Genomic DNA, 22,433 nt, shown 5'->3' with positions numbered 1-22,433 from the left:
ACATATCCAACAATTCAGTGATGCTCTCACATGCACAGTTACAAAACAAAAAATTAAAAAAATAAATCAAAATAAATAAATAAAACTCACAAGAAGGACAGAAAGAGGGAGACGGCCGAGAAAACAGAACATGAGGCAAAACTCATTGGAGGAGGAAGAGGAGGAGGATACGAAGGGCACAAAGCATGAAAGAGAAAGAGAGAGAGAGAGATTGAGGGGGAAACAGAGGTCTAATACTAGCTTAACATGCAGAGTGTTGAAAGCCCACTGCCCTGTAAGAAATATGGGCTCATATTTTATCTTTTTTTTTTATTATCTTCATTTTAAAATGATGAAAACGTGCATTAGGGCTGGGGAATATGAAATCAATGTCCACAGACCACTGAACACCTCTCTCTGTGTACCTGTAATTGCATAAGAGGAAGTGAACTAAGCATGTCCCAATGTTTTTTTTTTCCCCGTTTTTTAATTTTTTTTAACTTATCCATATTCTTTCAACCTAAAGAGCTCAGCTAAAATCAAAGTGTTTATTGCTCTGTACTTGTAAGTGAAAAGCTTATAATCGAGTGGTTTTTCGGTTCAGTTTAAGCCTAACCTGCATTTCTGGAGTTCCAAAGAGAGGATTTAGGACATCGTACAAACTTCCAACTGCACCAGTAGTGTTTTCCCTCGTTCAGCTAAAACCTTCACGTGTGCTCGTGTGTTCATCACACACACGCTTATAACGTACCAGGGCTTGGAGAGGGAATTCAACTCGGATGGTGAGCTGTACAAAGTGCATATTTCTCTTATCTGATGCAAAAATACGGAAAGCATGATCCGGTCGACGTAGATGCACGAGTACTGAGCTGTTTCATAAGAGGACGGGATCTCCCACCTTATTCTGAAGGTATTTGGCGCTGAGGTATACTTATCATGCATTCCCAATCCCATGGGGATATGGCAATACTAAATGAGCGATGATACCTGCACGAACGATGATACCTGCTCAGTTTTGGAAAAATGGTCTAAAAACTCTATAAACACACACACGGTCTGTCCTGTTCCCCGAGTGACAGTCTGTCTCTGAAAGCAGTGGTTTGTAACAAAGTGAACGCTGTAGTAATGTACATATTCCCAGTGGTTTCTCCTGTTGATTCTGAGCTGAACCTGGAGACTTAAGCTAACCTAATCTAGTCTCCATGCGAAACACCCTCTCCCTGTTTTAGCACCCTGAGTAAAACTACAAAAGGGAGGCAGATTTTTCCCTTCCCCAAGATGAGCGACCCAAACAGAAAGTTACTGAGATACATATACCCGGTGATCCATAAACAGCTTTTCCTGGTGAATTCTGACTCTCGCTTATAATTTCCTGAAGTTTAATGTTGGATGAATGTGATGTGGATTAAAAGGGATGTAAAGGACCAACTCGCCGGCCAGCTTTGCAAGGAGTTGTGCTCTTGAATCTGGCAATGGTTTCCGGACTAAATGATTACATAATGCGCCGACTTCCCCGAGCACGTCCTACTTTCCTGGCCCAGTTTAGATCAGACGTGGAAAAGAGAAAGAAAAGTACACAAAATGAAAGAAATAATGAAAGCATGCATAGTCTGTTACTGGGTCACTCAAATTCGCTTTAGGACACGCAATGTGAACCAAAGAGAATGAGTGGGGGACAAAATGACAGGTGCCTTTACTCTGCATCCACATTTAAGGAGTGAAAAAAGGGAGTTTGAGAGGAGGAAACAGACCTGGGCTCCTGTTTGGACAGTAAAACCAGCCTTTAGCGTTGCATACCATTAAAAAAAAAACAGAGCAATTGGTTCATGTCGACTTCTTTAGGAACACTCTCCTGATATTGGTTGAATTTTTAGGCACTTTCTATAATAATACTGATACAGAGTCTCTGAGATCACGAGGAAACTTCTAAAACAATGGATCTAAATGTGGGGAATTGAAATGCAACTATAGATAAGCACCACATTCCTTCTTTTCTTTTTTTAACAGGCAAAATGTGCTGGTGTAAGTTAAAATGATGCCTCTCGTCAGCTGAAATCGCTTTGGAAATTCAGGGGGTCGGTTAGTCTCAAATTTCTTTCAGGGAAATTTGTGAACCTTGTCGCGCTTGATTCCATATAGCTGACATGAGCATAAAAGAACAAAAAGTACAAATCAAATCAATATGATTTGGCGTGACTCGACCATGGGGTTTTTGAATGTTGGTAGCAGCCCCCCAAGAAATGAAGAAATCAAAAATAAAGCTATGAATAAGAGTAATGTGAACACATGGCAGTTGTAGATTCTGATGACGGTTTTCGAGCCACGTTCAGGACCGTTCTTACGCCCTTGATTCCTATTTCAGATGTGACACAAGCATGGAATCACGTGTGTGGGAATCGCCTGCTTGAAATAACCATTCACAACCCTCAAATCAATATCGTTTTTAATTGCATGACCTACTTTTAATCCTGCTAACTCCATCCAGTACTCATGTTGAGTTAAAGTAGATGGTAAAATGTGAGAACACTTTCTAGTCATGTTGTACAAGACAAAAACCGTGGAGACATTTCATCCTCTGTATCACAGCTATAACTGTAGGGTGCATGAGTGAAGTTTGGTCATTCAGTACTAGTTCTCCCAATACTGTGAAAATCTGCTTCTCAAAGGAATAGCTTATTTATGTCCTGTAGAACTGGATTCTGGTCACCAGTGGTAAAAAAACAACAACAAAAAACACTATTTAATTCTCGCTAACCCTGAAAAAGAAAGATCCAGTTGTGTCTGACGGATTTGTTTAGCTCTTCCGCTAAATCTACGGTTTTATCGTGAATCATGTCATGCTTCAGAGAATGCTCTGTGAAAGAACATTTCCAAGAAAGTCTTATAGTGAAGTTGCTCAAATCGTATTACAGACCATTGCCACTACATTTTATCTTTACATTATGTTCAATGTCTTAAAGTTTCATGCACATGGCTCCTTCTTCGCAACCAATATTTACAATATTTACATACAATACAACCGTACATCTTGGGTGTTCAAAGAAAACTATACAATAGATTTTTTTTAGTTTGTCTCTTAATGTGTTATAATCCAATTTATGAATAAAATACTATATATTCTTAAATACAATCCTCTTCGGAAAAAGTTTCTGGCTATCAATGTTCCTTCACCCATCTTCGATATGTACAGGGACACCTCAATAGTCAAAAATAAGGATTTTTTTTTAAGCTTCTGTATAGGGACCCTTCAAAAAGTCAAGAAGTCAAGGCAATGTTCAGTGAAACTCCATGGAAAAGCTTGTGGCGGCTTTCTGGAGCTCTTTGAAATCAAACAGTAACAATGAAGAAACGTATCACAACACACACACACACACACACACACGCACGCACGCACGCACGCACACACAAATGGAAGATAACCTTTGCAAATATATGTCTGGCGCTGTGGCACAATTGATAGAACAATTCACATTAAAAAAGGTCCGGAGATTATTTCAAACCTTTTAAAAGGTTTTAAGCCCACACAATTAAAAAAACAAAATACAATAAAGGCCAAAAACAATAATGCAAATAAAATAAATAACTGAACTATATAAAAATAATAGTCTTTATAACAATATATTTGGAAACAAACAGGCAACATAGGGCTAGGCTTATACGGACTAGTTTGATGGTGCCACAATATCACCAATTTGAATGAATGAAAATAAAACACAAAACATTTACGTCAGCATGCAGGAGCGTTTCGCTCAAACACATGCACTGTATCCAGATTCAATTCAACAAACACAGGACACACAAAGTCAGGCCAGCAAAAATGACATTAAGAAAAGGACCCATAAGAAAGTCGAAAACAGTGCACACGAAACAGGTTACCCAGAGGGCTTTGCTTCAGTTCCCCAAGTTGTCGTCAGAAGTCCCCTAACCCCCATAAAGACAAAGGTAAGACACTGATATTTCAAACCCAGCATTTTTGCCCTGACCCCATCTACATTCATATGAAGGTTTCCCTTTGAATGAACGGACAGCATTTGCAAAAACAAAGATTCGTGGAGATTTCAAATACTCTGCATGCATATGGTCACTGAAATGAGGCCTTTTTTTGGTTTACATTTTCTAGGTTTTGTTCTTTTTTTTTTCCCAAACTGATTGTTGTTGTATTTTTTTTTCCTTTCAAAATATAAAAATGTAATCTGAAGCGCCTTCCAGCATGACGTTTTTCTGCCTTCTATGATCTGTTCGTGTCGCGTGATATTTTACAAGCGTCGTAGGAATAAAAAGCCTTTGCTCCTTGGTCTTCGTTCGTTTTTTTTTCCTTTTTTGTAATCTAAAGAAAAAAAATCTATGAAGAGTGCAAAAATGCCATGAAGATAATGTCATATTTCCCCAATAGTTCATCCGTAGCGAGAAAATACACAATGCAGGAGCAGAATCAGTCTAGAGTTCAACCGTCGCATTTCCGATGATCTTCCGTGTTCCACCTCTCGTGTAATTTTTGCTTTTTTCGTAAATTGTTCGTCTCTCGTAAAAACGCAGTGAAGAGGAAGAGAACAGTCCGCTCGGAGATGTTACACTGCGACGGGGCTCTTTGCGGCGCTCTCATGTTCCTTGGCCTTTCTCAATTCTTTCGCCCTGAAAATAGACCAAAAAACAGAGTATTGTAGGGTTAGCCTTGATAGATCACAAGCATTCTGGGCCCTCAGAGGAATCACAGACCATTAGCCAATACACCTGCCAGTTTCGTTAGTGTATCCTCACTGGAATCAGCAAAGGACAACAAATATACCCCGCTATTAATCACAAAGACCTTTAAAGCCTCGAGGAACACAGTACACAGATACAGCGGCTTAAAAAGCATTTAGACACTTAAGTCACACTTAATGTCTGAATGTCATTGCATTAGATAACAATAAAATCAAAGCAAGAATCATTCATTTTTTAAGACAGATAGTACAAGCACACTTTTCAAGATACTTGGTTTGATTTTTTGCTTCTAATCCAATGACATTCACACATTTCTAAGTGGGATTTAAGTGTCCAAATCTTTTTTGGCTGCTGTATGGAACAAATGTCTTTTAATAGAATTGTGGCATTTTATAAATCTGTGGGAAAAATAATTTTCTTTATCTACTTTTTACATTTAAGAGTCTACAATCAGATTACAAAGCAAACACATTACTATTATAAATGAATAAAAACCTGGCCTTTAAATCCAAAGTACACCATCCATCTTAACACTAATATTATAGGATCATAACCTAGAAAGTGTGACAATTCATGCACAATACATCACAGAAATTACATCAAATTCTTAATGAAATATTTATATTTGTCATCATGTTATACTTCTACAGTATCCAACATTTTAAAGACATTTTAAACCCCCAAACACATCTTTAGCTCACAGTTTGACCCCCCGTCCAACCCTCAGCCCCCAAATCGAGCTTATAAAAGCTGAAAGAGATGTATAAAACAGGCAGCCAGGCATTCAAGACATTTTCTCTTCCATAAAGAAAGGATTGTTATTATAAGCATGCCCTGATAGAAGCAAGGCCTCCATATCTTTAGCATCATGCAATTGCCAAATGCACTACCCAGCAGTCCTTAGTGTTGTCATAAGCATCCTCATTACAAGAGAGATGGAGGAGACTTTTGGGAAGATAGAGGGATTGAAGGAGAGACTGAGAGAGTGAGAGAGAGGGAGAGAGAGAGAGAGAGAGAGAGAGAGAGAGAGAGAGAGAGAGAGAGAGAGAGAGGGAGAGTGCTTTGTTAGTTTTGCCATTAATGCTTCATCTATATTTATTTGTTAGTTGGATCTATAGTCCTCTCTCTCTCATATAAGGCTCAGTCAACTCGGGCTCCAGTCAGCCGTCATGCATGCAGGCATAAAGCAATAGAGAAAATAAGATAAAAGAAAAGAGGGAAGGAAAGGAGAGATAGAGTCATAGGGAACAGTAGAGTCCGAAATCAAGGAACATAGACATAGAAAACGGAGAACTAGATGAAAGAAAAGGGAGAGACAGAGAGATAAAAGAAGAGAAATCAAGGGGTACGAACTGATTTACTGAGGCTGCACTCACCCGTTTGAATAGTCTATGGTCCATCAAGGGGCTTTGCATAAACAGCAAAACAACACCAGACAGCTATTAGTACACACTGAGGTACGGTTGGGTTGGGGAAATGGGACCAAACACAATAGGGCTTTCTAACAGAGCCATGAAAACACCAAGGTGCTATCCTATGACTCCTGGCAATCGTGTTGGTGTGACTGAGAGAAATGTGCCCCTAACCCTTTTAAACAGCAGGATATTAAAAAAACTGATTCATCTAAAAGGTGAAAGTATACCATAGTGTGAGTTGTGTGCAAGCTAGAAGAACATCAGGGCCGTAGGAACACAATGCGCCTGGTGGAAGCTCTGGCCTTTGGCCTACCTGTGACGGCACCGCAGCAGAAACCGCATGATTTTTCTGGCAGCTTGGTCTTGTCTCTTGGTCAGTAAACTGCTTCTAAAACAAAATGATTAGCATGAGTGGTTATGCACACTTGCAAATAAAACCAGAAATTTCTAGAAGAAAAATGCATGTACAAAAAGTTCCGCTATGGCGAGATGCAGGACAAGATGAGCGCTAATACTTAGGATTAGGAGTTTGTTCAAGTCCTACTCCCAAGTATACAGAAAAAGTAATAAGCTGCTCTACCATAAAATGTCAGCAATTAAGGATCAAACTGCAATTGCTGCAACAGGTTATGTGACAACAAATGGCATACAAAAATAATTATGCTTCTATGTGTACTTGGACTCGAACTGTTAGTGAATTAAATATTTTCCCGGGGTCCGACTGGCGCTGTTTCAACAACAGATTGTCTCTTAAAGTAAACAGGAGGGTTTTGAATGCTGCCATTCTTCAGAACACTGATTTGGCAGTGAGTCACATTTGAAGTGCTGGCAAGTACTTAGTAAGTCATCCAAAACGACAGTACATTTTAGAGCAACAGTCCCTTAGTAGTAACTTGAGGTGCAATGACACTCAATAAATGCATGCATAACCTCCTGCCATTTATTTCCTATGCAAGAATAATATAAAGATGGAAAGTTTGACTACTGAAGTTGCCAAAGTGCTCACAACAAAAACAGTGTGGGTTTATTACACCAAGTTCCTTTTATAAATTCTGATTTGTTATACACTAGGCCATAGGTTTTTAACCACTAGGTTTGCCCTGTACGAATGCTTTGTACCTGAGTTTGTGCTGCACCAGTGCAGCTGCAGTGGCTCGGCTGCGCGGGTTCGGCCGGCCGAGCTCTTTGTAGCTGCGGTAATATTGCTGGATCAGCACGGCTGCCCTGCGACTCTGCTGGAACTTCTTCTGTTCGTGGTAGCTGCGGAATTTACTCTGGATAAGGATGGCGGCCAGCGTCATCTTCTTATAAAGTGCATACTGCCAAGAAGACAGAGAAAGAATCTTCTGTCACACGAGAGAGAGAGAGCAAGATCTGTAGCAAACTACCACTTGGCTAATAATAAGGGTGGCTGACAGTTGCTAAGTTGTTTTCAGCTGGGTCATTGCAAGTCAGGATGCTTGGAAAAGTAGCTAAATAACTAAACCGTTCTTAGCAAGCTGCATGATATGAGCTAGCATTCATCTTTGTAGCACTACATGTTTTGTTCAAATCCATAACCTTAAGTATAGGAGATAGTAACAACAGTGATTAAGAAGCACCACTAACAAACGTCCAGTTTAAAGCAGTAGAAGGTGTAGATGAAGCAGAAAGTTTTACCTTCAAGGCTATCCATGTCAGCTTGAGAAAGAGAGAGGAAGGAATTTAAGGTATTTTTGTAAACCGTTTAATAATTGATCATTTAAAAGTGTACAAACAGAGATTTCTGAGTGTTGTTGGCCTACCTGTTTGTACCTCTTATAACAGCGCTGAATGACAGCAGCTGCCAGTTCCTGCTGCTCCCGAAGCGGACGACCCTGCAGGATGGGGGAAGAGGGGGATAAGGTAGGGTGGAGAGGACAGGAGAGAGATTAGTGTTCACAAGGAGGCCTGCAAGGCCACAGAGATGATGCCATCTGATTCCCTTTGTGCCTGGCCAAGGTGTCCTCTTAGACTGGCAAAGTTGCGTCGATATGCTCTGAGACCTGGGAGAAGGTTATTCTTCAGAGCACGGCGCGCCAGCAGAACACTGGGAGAAATCTGCTCTGAACAACCAATGTGGTGTGGACTCAGGGATATCTGCGCATCCCGTTAAGACAGACAGATAGATAGAGGGAACAATGCAATCATTCCTTATAGCAAGGCCATGCTAAGCTCAAGCAAATTTCCCCATGCTTGTCTACAACACTGACCCTATCTCTGCCTTTTGAGTGCACACCACAACAATCATATCACCTTTCACGTCACAGGACTCCAAAGATCCGGATTAATATACCTTAAGTTCAGGAACACCATACAACACAACACAATACACCAAGACCTTTGAAACCGGACCATCACGAACACTGGCAACACACCACCAATAACCTACATAGGTGACACCTGGTGACTGGCACCTGGGTGAAGCCCTGCCCTACCTTGTACTTGCGGAAGGTGTTCTGGACCTGGCGGGCTGCCTCATAAAGTTCTCTCTGTTCAGGATCAGACAGGGCCAGCTGGGTCAGGTCACGCTCCTCCTTGTTGTGGGAGGCGTTGAGGAGCGCAGTCCATTCAGTGGGGGACTGAAAGCCAAGCTTCCCAAGAGGACCGTCGAGTTCTGGCTGTCCTCCACCGTGGACTGAGGCCAGGCCAGGAGAGTGAGTTAGGGGCTTGTTAAACAGGAACCTGGGAATGATTGGGAAAACAATTACAAACAAGAACCCAAAGAGTTTGGAACTATCATTCTAGAGAACAGATCAACTTTATGATGAATCACCTCTCTGCATCTCCAAGGTAACTGGCCAACCAGCTCATAGTGCTGCTGACTCCAACACCATCTAATGTAGTGTCTGATGCAACAAAGTTTTCCCTCTTGATGCGATCAGACGTCGCCTCAATGACTTCCTCCGCTAAAGTCATCATGTTCATGTTCTGAAACAAATTGTTAGGTACTTTTAAAATTGCACCAGTAAATGTACATGTTCATGAGCTCCAAAAAGTGGTTTACAGGACGGATGCATAAGATAGCGAACAATATTGCCACTGAGACACTAGACAGAAGCCAGTACAAGTTTTGCAAGGTCCGTCAGACTTATAGCACTACAAAAGAAGCAGTTTTGGCAGTCTGCTTGTGTCAAAGTACCATCTCTATGCCTCACCTGCAGGTCTCCGGTGTTCTCCAGATCCTCTTGGCTTGTACGCAGATCAGAGATTGTTCCAGCGCTAGCAACTTCTCTTAATCTCAGTCTGTTCGCGAGCCTTTCCTTGCCAAGACCTACAGTTGGCACTCTGCGTCCTGCAGCCTGTCTGGAACCCCAACGCCCGCCTCCACAAGTTGAGCCCAGCTTAGTCTGAGACTGCTCACCATCTCCCTGCTCTTTCTCCACAGTACCTTCCCTCGGTTTGGAAGGGCACGTTTTAGCCTTGTGGGCCTGTTCTTCTAGTCCGAGAGGGGCAGAGCAGGATTTGCTGGGCCGAGTTTGAAGGGTCTCTGGGTTGGGTTTGTGTTTCTTGCTCAATGGGGCGTCCCCCTGACTAACACTGCTATAGAAACTGGATGGTTCCGACCTGGGTCTCCTCAAGTCTGCAAAGGTATGAAGAAAGTGTCTAAGAGGAAGAACACTTGACCAAATTGAATCACTCAACCTGACCTATGCAAGGTCTTGCAATTATTTAAGGTTGTTTTTAACTTTATGGATGTAAAGCAAACCAACTGACAGAATAAAAGATTCTAGTTCTCACCTGAGCTGGAGCTGGAAGCAGAACAAGTGATGCTGCTGTCTTTCAGCCCAACTGAGGATGTCTCCGTACCCCAAACATTCATCCATCCCTCTGCTGCTGAGGCCTCAGTAGATGGTGAGAAAGGCATGCTGGCAGTTGTAGTCAGTGCTCCTGACTGCTGCTCCTCCCTCTGAAGGCTTTCCAGACATTCGGCCAGCTTAGTGTGGCCACGGGATCTGGCTATAGCCAGCGGTAAGCGACCCAAAGAATCTGGGATGGCCAGCGCTCGCCGATCCCATTTATACAAAACCACTGCTGCTTCCATGTGACCCAAAGCGCAAGCCCACATCTGAAGAGATGATGAAGAGTTGCATTTAATTTGTGTGCCATATTCTGCCCGCTCTGTATGAAACAACTCATTCAAACAGCATTGTAAAACTACTTGGCAGGTATTATGCCCTAGTGTCAATACTCACTAGTGGGGTGCAAGAAAAATGATCCACGTTTAGAGGATCAACCTCAAGTTCCAGGTCAATACTGTCTGCATGCTTAGTGCTGTGAAAACAAACAGAACAATACAGAACAGGTGAATGATGTACATGCAATATATATGGGCATTTCGTGCCAGTATGCAATCTGTATACTCACCGCCACTTGATTAGTGTTTGAATAAGGGTGGTGTAGCCCTGGGCGGCTGCCAGATGAAGAAGAGTCATGCCCCTGAACGTTTTGGAGTGGATCAGGTGCTTGGACTTGGCCCAGCAGGCGCGGTTCATCATTTTTTCACAAACTACCACCACACGGCTCTCAAAGGAGCTGCCAGCCGGACCTTGACCCTGGCTCTGACTCTGACCTGGTGAGAACTACACCAAACAATAAAGAACCAAGTAAATTCTAAGCATCTAATGGTGATATCCATTAGTTTAGAGCAAGACAGCATAGCTCAAAAGGATACCTGTGCCTGTTCAGAACTGCTTCTTCCTCCTTCTCCTCCTCCTGTTCCGGTTCCTCCGCTCTCAGATGATCCTCCACCGCCTTGTTGCTGCTGCTGTTGACCGGCCATCTCTGCCATCCGTCGCTCCATCTGCTCTAGGCGTTCCAGGATGGACATTCTGAACTGGTTATCTGCATAAAACACAAGGAGAATTTAGACTATGCATACATTTCAAACTACTTGTTTTATATTTTAAACACAGTAGGACTTTGAAATCAACATGAAATCAAAATTGAGTTTATTTACTTTCTTAATACACATTCCTGGTCTTATTGTGCACGATTCATCAGTGCATGTTATACCAAAAAAAAAAAATTTGTCTTCATAATCTTTCAGCTGACATCACCAATGCCATTTATAGGTGTGTACACACTGGCAGCATTGGTTCAAGGTTTTTCAACTGCAGTATTCTGCTGTAGCAGGTGGAAAATCACTGGCATGAATACCAAAACATTAGTCCCGTCCTATATTTTTTCCAGATGAGTATCTTGTTTAACTCAGAAAATATGTCACGTTACAGACGTGAAATGTGTTGCAAATTTCACTTCGGTACCCTATATGGGTCAATTATATGAAATTTTTTTATGTTTGGATTAAGTTATTAAAAAAAAACTTTATTTTCCGAAAAAAAATATATATTTTTGATAACTAGTACAAATAGGCTGCAATTCTTAAAAACAGTTTTAAATGGTATACTTTTAAATGGTATGTACAAAACCAACAAGAATACAAAGATGACATTTATAAGACATTTCTACTCTATCTCAAACATTCGTCATTATTTCTCATTACATCTGTCCATATAAAATAGTATCTAGTTGCACATCCTTTGTCCACTTAAAAAATGGTTTCCAGCGACTTGCAGGTTCTTGTACGTACGCTCTTAATGTATTGTTTTGTTATAGTGACAGCTAACATCAAGACACATTTCTTGCATATACGATATTGACACCAGTTCAATTCACACATACTGAATGAAAGCGAATCAAATTCGAATGAATGGACATACACAGATGCATTGGATTCTGTGTTTTTCCTCCACAAACATCCACCCTTGCAGACAAAAAGAGCAGCTCTGAGTGGAGCTCCAGTGCAGCTTTGTTCAAACACTACTGCAGTGTTGGTGCAGTGCAGATGATGTCATTTCCACCTGCTGCTGGCTGGCTGTCTCTCTCTCTCTCTCTCTCTCTCTCTCTCTCTCTCTCTCTCTCTCTCTCTCTCTCTCTCTCTCTCTCTCTCTCTCTCTCTGCCTCCACTCAGAATGCGGCACACGTACGCTCATGTAGGCTGGGGGAGGGGAAAGGGGAGGAGGGACCAAATTGCTCTACAACGGGGCTGTGACATAATCAACGCTCTACTACACCTCCAGCAGCCTGGAGACGACCAATCAGATGCCAGCAGACCAGCCAGGCAACAGAACACTTGAAAGCTTTGTGTCAAACCTAAAACTGTTGAGGGGCAGCGTTTCAAAACAGACAGACCTAACTCATGTTTATTAACGTAGAGATGGAGAATGTTTACGGAAAATTGATGCGGCGAGATTATTTGCATTGGCTGTATTCAGGTGAATATATAAGGTGAATTCAAGGTAACTGAACCACTTTTTCGCAGTCGTTTCAATGTCAAAAAGTGTCCCAATTTATCAGAATTCCGATACAAAATCATCTCTTAAAACATGCCACAACAAACAAATGCATGAAAAAAATGAAACATCACGCAAGCCTTATCAGTTCCAACAGAGTTAATTAACAGAGTTCATTTTAACTTTTAATATGAACTTAAAAAAAGGTCAAGATTCTTCAAAAAGCTGTAAATACACATGAAACCGTCTTTAACAAGTATTTTAAAATGACATCTTGTGTTTGTGTGCATAAATCAGACTTTCCAATTTGCCAAGCACCCAACAACAACCTTCACTAACACAGACCAATGACGAAGCTCATGCAAAAACTAGCCCCAAAAAAAACAAAAAAAACATCAACAGTACTAAACAGACTGTGCCAATCTCTGTTACCGTTTTTCAGCAGATGTTACATCAGCCTTGGTGCTGCTCCTTTGGCCTGGGTATCTCTCCTGGTCAAGCGGACCTCATGTGGGTGAGCACAAGCCTTGAGTGAAAGGACTAAACTCTCTACTCGCTGGATGTTTGAGAATCTCATGGTAATATCCTAATGCAGAGAGCCCAAGCCAGTTTCTCTATTTCATCACAGTTGCATCATGCTCTTGAGAGTGGGGGCTTCTGCACCACTTTACAGCTACAAGAGCAACAGGGGCTCAAAATCACTCACTTGTTGAAGATCTGTTGCGGTTTATTGTGCCTGGGATTGGTAATAAAGAGACTACGGGCTTTAGAGTCATCAGAAATTAAACAAGCATTTGACAATGCATCCATATGGCTAGGAAGAATTAGTGCACATTAAACTGCACCTGCTGACAGTCTTGTTTTGCATATTAGGTAAAAGTGCTAAATTAGTGCAGAATGCAATTTGCACAAAGCAAATCCCCATCTTGCAGGCCAGTTTGGAAGAAGCACCATACTACCACGATCTGGCATACTATGTTAAGACGTAATCCAAAAATGCAATCCAAATATATTAAAAATCATGAAAGTCCATGAATCTACAACAAGCATTTGGAAATATGCACGGTTGTGACACTCTTCTCCAACATTTGATGAAAAACAGCCGGCATCTCTCTTAAATAAAATGTAATTTACAGTCTGCAGATGAATGACAATTGTATAGCATTAAGTAATAAAAAAAATACATCTTAAATATCTATGTCAGAAATAATCAAAAGACAAAGTCTAATGCACCAATGTGGAGGCAAAATAAGATGTGTACCGTTTTTATGATGGTCTTGATTATTTATTGAATACTGGATGATTGCTATGTAATGTCCCCCCTGAGCATATCCAATATTTGCTACATCTGAGCTCAGAGAGCATATTGACTTTTTATTTTTTTATTTTTAAGGTTGAAAATAGACAGGCTTTAAATCTATAACAGACTGATATCCTGTTTAAGCCCATCACTATAAATGCATCGAACAGAAATGGAAAAAAACAAAATCACACAAATGTCCCTTTCGACAGGATTTAGCTGATAATGTGCAATGATTCTGTCTTAAGGGGATTTAGCTCAGCATGGACTCAAAGCTGGGATAACAGCTCCTAATGCTGTGGACATTGGTAGATCTGGTAGATCATGACCCTGGAATAGGTGCTTGTTTTTGGATAGAATTGGACTAAGATAATGCCATTATTTCTCTGTCAGTCATAATCCCAGCACTGATTATTTGTATTAACTTTCCACATCCAAGCCGAAACATCCCTTCTGCTTAAAAACAATTGAACAAACAATGTCATAGTATCAATCTGAACTCACATTCAAGGTCTCTGATTGAGATTTGTAAGATATGTACAGCCTCAGACCAGACCTTTGAAGGACTCAGACAAACAAAAGCTTCCAGTACAAAGACTTTGAATGCTGGAATCTAAAGCACTCTTATTGTTTATGTGTAAATGTTTTATGTCCTTATATTCGACTATCTTTAGGTATTCAGGCATTTATAACTGCAAGCAATGGACTTTCAACAACAATTTGTTTAAAAGAGTTTTACTGCACTTAAAATACTCTTGTGGTCATTATATCCATCCAGAGAATTTAGCAAAATGAGAAAGATATTTCTGACAATGGAAATGAATGAAAAATTGGAAACATTTTACAGAAAAAAGCTTACAGATAAGCATTCGCTTTGAATGACTGACCATTGCAAGTCAACACACACACACAAAGGACAAAAATGAAAACACAGAATCTCCACAGAGAGTTGTGTACTCTAATTACACATGAAACTAAAAGCTAGCACAGCACTGTACTTGCTCAGATTATCCAATTTAGTTCAGACTGCTTGGAGGATAGACATACAAACAAAAAACAGTTTAATCTCAATCGAGAGCAAAAACAGCCCGGACGGGACAGATCTGTGTGGGCGCTCCATTAGAGGACTCAAGCCATGACCGCAATATTCCTAGAATTTCACCGGAAATCTCATCAAAGCAGAACAAGGAACTGTGAACTGTAGATTTAGGGTTGATTATAGTGACCTAGTTACAAGTCTCCTTGTAAGGGCATAGGCAGGCCAGAAAAACAAGAATACAGAAGTTACTCAGTTGAAATCCTCTTAGACTTATATGATGTGATTGCAAATATTGCAGATTGTAATTTAAAACACACACAAATAAGACACGTGTTAAAAACAAGTGTTCTTCATAATAATAATAACAATGAAAAAGACTAAATAAAGGAAAAGACAATAGCCATAAGTTGTCAACAGGTTGGTAGAACAATTCTAATAGGTCTGTCAGCACTATTACACTGTAGATTTTAGAATAATTGTAGAAAAAATGTCAACTTTATGGCACAGTATATTCGTCCTCTCCCTCTGGAACACTTATCAGAAGAAGGGCAACAGTCTGATCCTCTCAGCATCACTGTCGCTGTCCACTGCCTGTGGTGCTGAAGACAGACGCACTACACCTGACCGACTCATTGCAAACACATGCTTTACAAAGGAGATCTGGAGGTCTCGGAGAACACTGGTTGGTTAAAGTTTACAAGCCGTACAGTCAGAAGTACGCACAGTCCTACCTGGTTGTGAAACCTGCACAACATGATGATTCTATGACCATTCATTTTAAGAAACTTCCATGTAGCACCTAAATGAGTCTATGTAGTAAATATTTTCCACAGTTCACCCAGCATGAGCTCTCTAAAACACTGCCCTCAGGATAATTAAATAGCTTTCCAAAAGAGAAAATGCTCACAATGTTGTTGGGAAACATGGTAAACAAGGGAAAGAATATAGCAGGACACATAAAGACACTGACACCTGGAGCGCAGAACTAGAACCTATATTCATCTTTAAATAGCCTGTGCATGTGGATCAAGTTCATGCCAATACGAAAAGAATCATGCATACAAACCCGAATCGGCCAACGTGTTATCTGTCAATCACACATGTTCTCCATCCAGCGTCAAACTAACCGCAGGAGCCGCTTGGCACATGAGCCAACAACAATAGAACAAAGTGTAAGTGCGGAGAGTGAAGGGAGAGAGAGATAAAGACCCCTCGTCCCCCTCCTCTACACCTCCTCCTGTTCCCTCCCCATCCCTGCTGCCGATGCTTTATCTTCTCCGCTCGCTCATGGAGACGCGGGGCTTCGTCCGCCGCAGGTACGCGCTTTACGCACCGCTTTACGCGCAGTCGTGCGCCACCGGCTGGCTCTCCAAACACTCGCAGGCATGACAGTCCTCCTTTTCTAACGGAAAACATTCGATTGCATTGAGGGAAAAAAAAACGTATTGTCGGATCTTTTAACATTGCGAATGCTCTGCGCGTCACCAGTCATGCTTCTCCAAAACGAGATCGAGTTTTGCATCGTATCGCATTTTTTTTATTTTTTTCTGTTTTATAGCTGTTTACGACAGCTTCTGGACTCGAAGCATTCCGCTTTTGACGTATGACTAAAACCGCGCGTTTTGGCGCGAATCTGAAGTCGAGTGGTGGTTGGATATGGACGTGTTTTTCTTTTGGGAGTGGCAGCGAAACACAATGGAGACGCCGTGATCACTCATATAAGCGCTGGGAACAATGTGACGGTCGCTCACACGGGTGTTTTGCGACAAATCTGTGTCAACAGGAGGCAGGTTTACTGCTCTTGCCCCTCTCAGCCTCTGTCCTGTGGTTCAGTACCTGCAATGCTGCAGACAAACTGTTTTTCTCCTCTCTGCATTATGACAAATCAGGCCAGGCGGTGTGTCGTTCAGTGCCACGCACATAACGCGCTGGATGCACGCAGACATGAAGCTCGATTATACGAATGAGATCTCATCTCATAACCTTTGATCACTCTTTTTCAGCGTTTTTATATTCCCAAAGTTCACCTAACAAATACACTTAACATTGGGATTGCCTCAAATATATCTAGAGTGTAAATCGCTGATGCAGGGCTGAATGTCACAAAGAAAACAGCTTATTTTTAGGATCTTCAAGATATTATTTGGACAAATAAACACATTCCCCCTTTAAAATAAAACATATCAAATCATCATTACTGTAATGTAAAATGATATCTTTAAAAGTGAATTATTGTGTCCAGACTGGATGGTTTTAATTACTCCATTACAATAATGGCAATCTAATGAGAACTATCATTGAGAATAATGAGAATTAAAATCACAGACACTCTATGAAAATGATAATGAGTTTTTTCACATTAAAGTTGAGGACATGGGGAAAATGTGCTTAATTGTCTTTTTTAATGCAAAATATATTTTTTCTCCTGATTCTGAGTGAATTCTAGGTTTGAGTTTTTCCCCTCCAGGCTTCATTATTGATTTTCAGTATAAATATACACTGAATATGAAACAACCTTGAGATTTAGTAAAGGCAGTATAAAAATAATCCTTTTTATTATTAAATATGACCTGGATATTTCTTTGTGAGATTCACCCTCAGAACACAATCAACAACAAACCATGATTTTATCACAGAACAAGTCCATATAGTCCTTATAACCTGATAAGTATATATTCCATAAAGAGTTTTTTTCCCCCCACACTTGCAATGACAAAAGACAGAAACATACACCACGAATGCCTTTTAGTCTAGTCTTTTTCAGCCTTATTTTTAACCCAAACATAACCCTGTTATACAGGTTAGAAGGATTCTCCACTGTCTAACCCAGCGGATGTGGATGGCAGTCATCCTTGTAGACCTTAAGGTGTTACAGAAGTATCTGGCCAAGGTTTGGAAGCCCAGTTTATCCATATTCAGGATTTGCTAATACAAACCACAAGCCAAAAAAAAGAAAAAAAAGCAAAAAGCAAAAGAGCAGAGTCTATGTGAGTTGTTTTTAATTTCCCTTTAGACTAAGCAAACACTACCTGGCCACCCCTGTTCAAAATACAGGCAAAACTAATAGTTTAACAGCAGCCAAGTGTCTTCATGCACCTGCTAGTCATTTGAAACACAGCTTGAAGAAGTATCTGCCATCAGCCACCCAGAGAGTTTTCAGACAAACATATGCAAAACGCAAATTAAACATTACGTATTCGTTATGCATGAAATAGCATGAATTCAGATTAACATTCTAAAATTTCGTTACACTGTTTTGCTGAAAATAACCAATACAAAATGATAAAACACATAACCAAAACTGTTTAACAGCAATACATAATGTAAGATAAATCCGAAACGTACCGTCCAGTGAGAGCCAGTCGTGTTGAGAGGAGGGCAGGGCAGGCAGGGCACGGGCTTTATACTCAAACACCACTGAGTTGGAGATGATTTGACTGCTGGCTGCCACCTGCAGGGTCACCAGGCCCGTGTCATGAGCTTTCAAAGGAAATGAGACACAAATTAAGATTATTATATATTTTTTTTATGTGCTAAGAAACAGCTTACAGTTTGCACACGTTTGCAAACCATTTACAATGTTAAGAGTGATGGCTCAGAGTATTTTTGTTTTTATTTATATATTTAGTTATGTAACAGTGGAATTTTAATGAGTTCTCTATGACAGCTGTTAAGAACAGTCCTTTGTTAGTTCACAAAAGACCACATTATATATTAATGGACTACAGTATTGAAACCACATGAAGGTCAAAATATTTCAGCATGGAGACGATTCTAAAATCAAATGTTGGTTTGGGATGATTTGGCATACTGACTTGTGAACTTTATTTGATGCTTTTGGGATGCTGAAATGTAGCAGACTCACACTTTCCCTCCAAAAGCACAATTTAAATGTGTATATGCGCATGCAGTTTGTATAAGTGACTGTGCTGGAATACCTGGGCAGTAGCAGCGTAGCACCCCGGGCTGGATGAGGGAGGCTGGAACTGTTATCTGATCAAACAGGCAGGTATATTCACTGCTGGCCTCCTGCCATGGACCGGTGATCAGAACCTTCACCCCACCCTGAGAAATATATACCAATAATGAGCCTTTTATTTAACCTATTAAAGCTTGCAAAGGCAATAGCATCCCTGAGATTGGTTGTTTGCATTCACTGCATGCTTATACTGTCAGAATTTAGATCTAGATCATTTGTTTGGGGTGTATTTTGGCCTAAACGTGCATTTATTTGTATGCCAGTATGCCACAAGAAACAAATTAAAATGCATCTCTGATGATATCTCCTTCCAACTAGGAAAATGTCACAGAAAAAATAACCAGTGTTTGTGAGAGCTGAAGTGCTGTTGTGGTGAAGTCTGATATCCCTCTGTCTATGCTTGTCCGACTGCTTCCTTGCCAATAGGCATGTTAATGACAGGCTGAGCATGTGTCTCATGTGGCCCAAGGGCTTCTGGGACAAACAAATACATCACTTGTTGTAGAGAAGACCTTGAGCTTTACATTCAGACCTCGCAAGACTGAAATCTATTCCTGTATTAAGCAGCTTGTGGCTGATTTCCATATGAATTGTGTGCTTTCAGAACTCCACAGGTCTCCACAGAATTAGAAAACGATCATTCACCAATCCCTACATGTACCTTGCCCCTTGTTTGTTTATTATTAGCTACTAATAATAGCGTATTATTCATTTTACAATCTTTAAATTCTGAAGATTTTCCCACCATATCTGTTTAGAAAATGCAGATTCTGTCTGGTCCTGCACATTTTCCCGCATCTCTGCTGCCACCTGGTGGCTACTCTATCACACATCTACAGCAGTTGAGATTTACATTTACATTTATGAATTTGGCAGACGCTTTTATCCAAAATAACTTACATTGCATTTCAAGGTACACATTTACATTCTTATCAGTTCTTGCTTTCTCTGAGAATCGAACCCATGACCTTGGTGGCACCAACGCTCTACTGTTCTACTGCCTTTTTTTTTTTTTTTAGCTCTGCAGAAGTGTCAATCACAAACTCACCTCAGGATAAGACCACTCTGGAGAATAGTCCGTCACCACAAACAGCCTTCCGGTAGCCTGTAACATTGCCATGTTCCCGTGTGCCACAGCTGCCGACACGGCCTCTGCCACCTGCATGTACGACAGCTGTCCCGCCTCGCCCGCCACCGCCCCAGCCTGCGAGGACTGCGGACTGCAACAAGGCTGCAGGCAGAGGTCCGAAGAATTGTACCCTCTCGCCCCATGAGCTCCTTCATCTGCACCTTGTTGCGCAGCGGTTCCAGAAGAGACCTGCCCCTCTGTTCCCGAATGGGTCATCAGCTGATGCCCGTAGAGAGCGCTGCCGCCCGGCACGACTGCCGTACCACTTCCGCCCTCCACTGAAATGAAGTCATTGATAAGATCGGAGAACTGATTTCCGAAGGAAACATCAAAATGGTCCAGGTTGATCTCCATAGAGCCTCCTCCATTGGTTCCACTGCTGCCCAGGCTCTGGTGGGCTCCTACGGTGCTGAATAACCCCTGCACCAAACCGGCTCCTTGCAGGAGTGGCTGAAGCTGTTGATGGGGGCTGTTGGTGGTTCCGTTTCCCTCTGTGTTGTTGCACAAAGCTCCACTTTCCGCCCTTGCGCTCGTCCCTCCAGATCCCTGCCCGACTCCACCAGCTTCTGTTGGCTGCTGAAGGTAGTGCTCTGCGCCCCCTACACCCTCGGGTTCTCCTCCTCTACCAGGCTGTGTCATCAAACAATCTGAGTCCTTCTCTTGGACGCCGCCTCCTCCTCCTTGTTCCGCTCCTGCTGGCTGTTCCAAACCACCCACTTCTTCATGCTCCTGGCCTGGGGTCGGGAAGCGGTTCTGGTACTGCAGAAGCTGGAGCGATCCGGCTTGTCCGTTCCGTTCGTTTGGAGAGCCACCATTGCAGTTAGAGGCAGTGTGCTGGCTGGGGTGTGTACGGTGATGGAGATGTCCGTTGGTTCCCGTCGAGTCCGTCTTGACGAGACCCATGTAGGCATTGGAGTCGTGGGAGTTCTGTGTCGAACCGGAGTTGTTCTGGTGTGTTTGGGACTGCGGAGAACCTTGCAGAAAGAAGCTGGGGGAGTGACCCTGGTGGGCCAGGTGAGAGCTGGAGATAGCTTGTCCGTAGCCTGCCGCTGACATAACACTGGACGGATAGTCTTGCTTGGCATCAATGGCGCTGAAATCCATCTGCTCGAGTGTGGTGCTGGGACTGAGTCCACCTCCAGACGGCAGCAGTGAACCGGTGGGCGTCAGAGCCAGAGAGTTTTGTGCAGAGCCGCTGCTTGAGGAACCAGAGATCCCGACGGCATCGCTCACCACTTCTCCAACCTGATAGCCACCCTCTTTAGCCAACTGCTGTTCAAATGACGTGTCCTCCGTCTTGATGTTCTTCACCAGAGAGGGGTTAAAGACGTAACCGTTGTCGTTGAGAGGCGGAGAACACCGAAGTCCGCCGTTACTGCAGCTGCTCCTGTTGCCCTCCTCGGTTTTCAGCCCATTTCCTCCATAGGTCTGACCTTGCTTGGGGTTGTTGAGGAAACAGTCGGGGTCAAAGTTCATATTGGTCTCGGGCAGCTTGATATTCCCAGCTTCCAGGTTGCTAGACAGCACCAGCTCTTCAGACACACTGGCTGTGGACAGCATAGCAAGTTCGTCTGTGGACCCTGCATCCGCCAATCCTACTGCTCCAGCAAAGGCAAACTTGTGACTGTCGGCGGTCACCGCTAATACTAGACTGCTAGAGGCTGTGTCAGCACCCAAGAGGTGAGCGTTGGGGTCTACAGTGGGAGACATGCTATAGACAGGGTCTTCTGACATGAATACAGTGGCGGACTGAGACAGGCTGTTCATTACCGAGGCTACGTGGCCCATTCCTGTCACCACGGGACTGTCGGCCATGTCGGGGTCAGAGTTTAGCCCGCTGCTGATGGAGACGGGTGAGCTCTGGGTGGTATCTGGCACTTCCACCTGGTTGGTTGAGGACACCTCCATGCTGTTCTGGTGGAGCAGCGCCGGCTTGTGCACCTTTCCGTTCCTTTTCTCTCGCCCGCCGGTTCCCCCAGCTCCGTCGCCCCCCGCCCTGCCATTTTTGCTCCCGCCGTGGCTGTGCTCCGTCTTTCCCTCGGACACGTCGTTGTTCTGGACCTCGGAGTGGGTGCTGCTGTAGGCGCTTCCAGTGCGAGGGTCCACTTTCGGGGAGATGATCCGGTGTTTGGCACTGTTGCATTTGTGATGCAGGCTGCTCCCAGCACCTACAGAGAGCAGACACATTTTAGGTTGTTATAATATTAACATAACCATAAATACACTGAAAAAACATGCATTTTGATATATTTTATTGACTTATGATTCTTGGAAAGAGCTGGCCCTCTGTATTCCACATAAATGCTAAATGCTGATGTTTATTCTATGAAATATTGCTTAAAACCTCATATTAAATAGATTCAAATAAATATTACATGATTAAAACAGAAAAAAGTTAATTTAAATAAATAAATATAACAATGTATATGAATATAGAAATTAAGAAAATATACATTTTACTTACAAATAAACATAATAAAAAATGTAATAAAAAATTATAATGTTCAATTACACCATGCCTGACAGTCTATCTATCTATCTATCTATCTATCTATCTATCTATCTATCTATCTA

At 42.1% G+C, this 22,433-nt stretch overlaps 1 protein-coding gene across 11 annotated transcripts in view; it reads right to left on the bottom strand.

Annotated features, from left to right (window-relative positions):
- Positions 1–477: 477 nt before the first annotated feature.
- camta1b (calmodulin binding transcription activator 1b) overlaps positions 478–22,433 on the bottom strand; it is a 275,440-nt gene continuing 253,484 nt past the window's right edge. For 7 of the 11 annotated variants that reach the window (XM_079858257.1, XM_079858267.1, XM_079858265.1 and 4 more), the window contains 16 exons: positions 19,779–22,027; positions 18,690–18,816; positions 18,097–18,231; positions 10,792–10,961; positions 10,485–10,699; positions 10,313–10,391; positions 9,858–10,185; positions 9,275–9,699; positions 8,893–9,047; positions 8,555–8,801; positions 7,883–7,954; positions 7,758–7,778; positions 7,218–7,417; positions 6,412–6,486; positions 6,060–6,090; positions 4,149–4,611 (listed from right to left, as the gene is read on the bottom strand). In XM_079858257.1, coding sequence (XP_079714383.1) covers positions 4,579–4,611; positions 6,060–6,090; positions 6,412–6,486; positions 7,218–7,417; positions 7,758–7,778; positions 7,883–7,954; positions 8,555–8,801; positions 8,893–9,047; positions 9,275–9,699; positions 9,858–10,185; positions 10,313–10,391; positions 10,485–10,699; positions 10,792–10,961; positions 18,097–18,231; positions 18,690–18,816; positions 19,779–22,027 — 4,562 coding nt within the window. In that variant the 3' untranslated portion in view covers positions 4,149–4,578. Of the gene's footprint in view, positions 4,612–6,059; positions 6,091–6,411; positions 6,487–7,217; positions 7,418–7,757; positions 7,779–7,882; positions 7,955–8,554; positions 8,802–8,892; positions 9,048–9,274; positions 9,700–9,857; positions 10,186–10,312; positions 10,392–10,484; positions 10,700–10,791; positions 10,962–18,096; positions 18,232–18,689; positions 18,817–19,778; positions 22,028–22,433 lie in introns of all 11 variants that reach the window. The other 4 variants (XM_079858261.1, XM_079858260.1, XM_079858262.1 and 1 more) reach the window with 4 other exon arrangements.

Source organism: Squalius cephalus (genome assembly GCF_949319135.1).
Source record: "Squalius cephalus genome assembly, chromosome: 22".
Classification (NCBI taxonomy): Eukaryota; Metazoa; Chordata; class Actinopteri; order Cypriniformes; family Leuciscidae; genus Squalius; species Squalius cephalus.
This window is presented reverse-complemented; position numbering and strand designations above follow the sequence as displayed.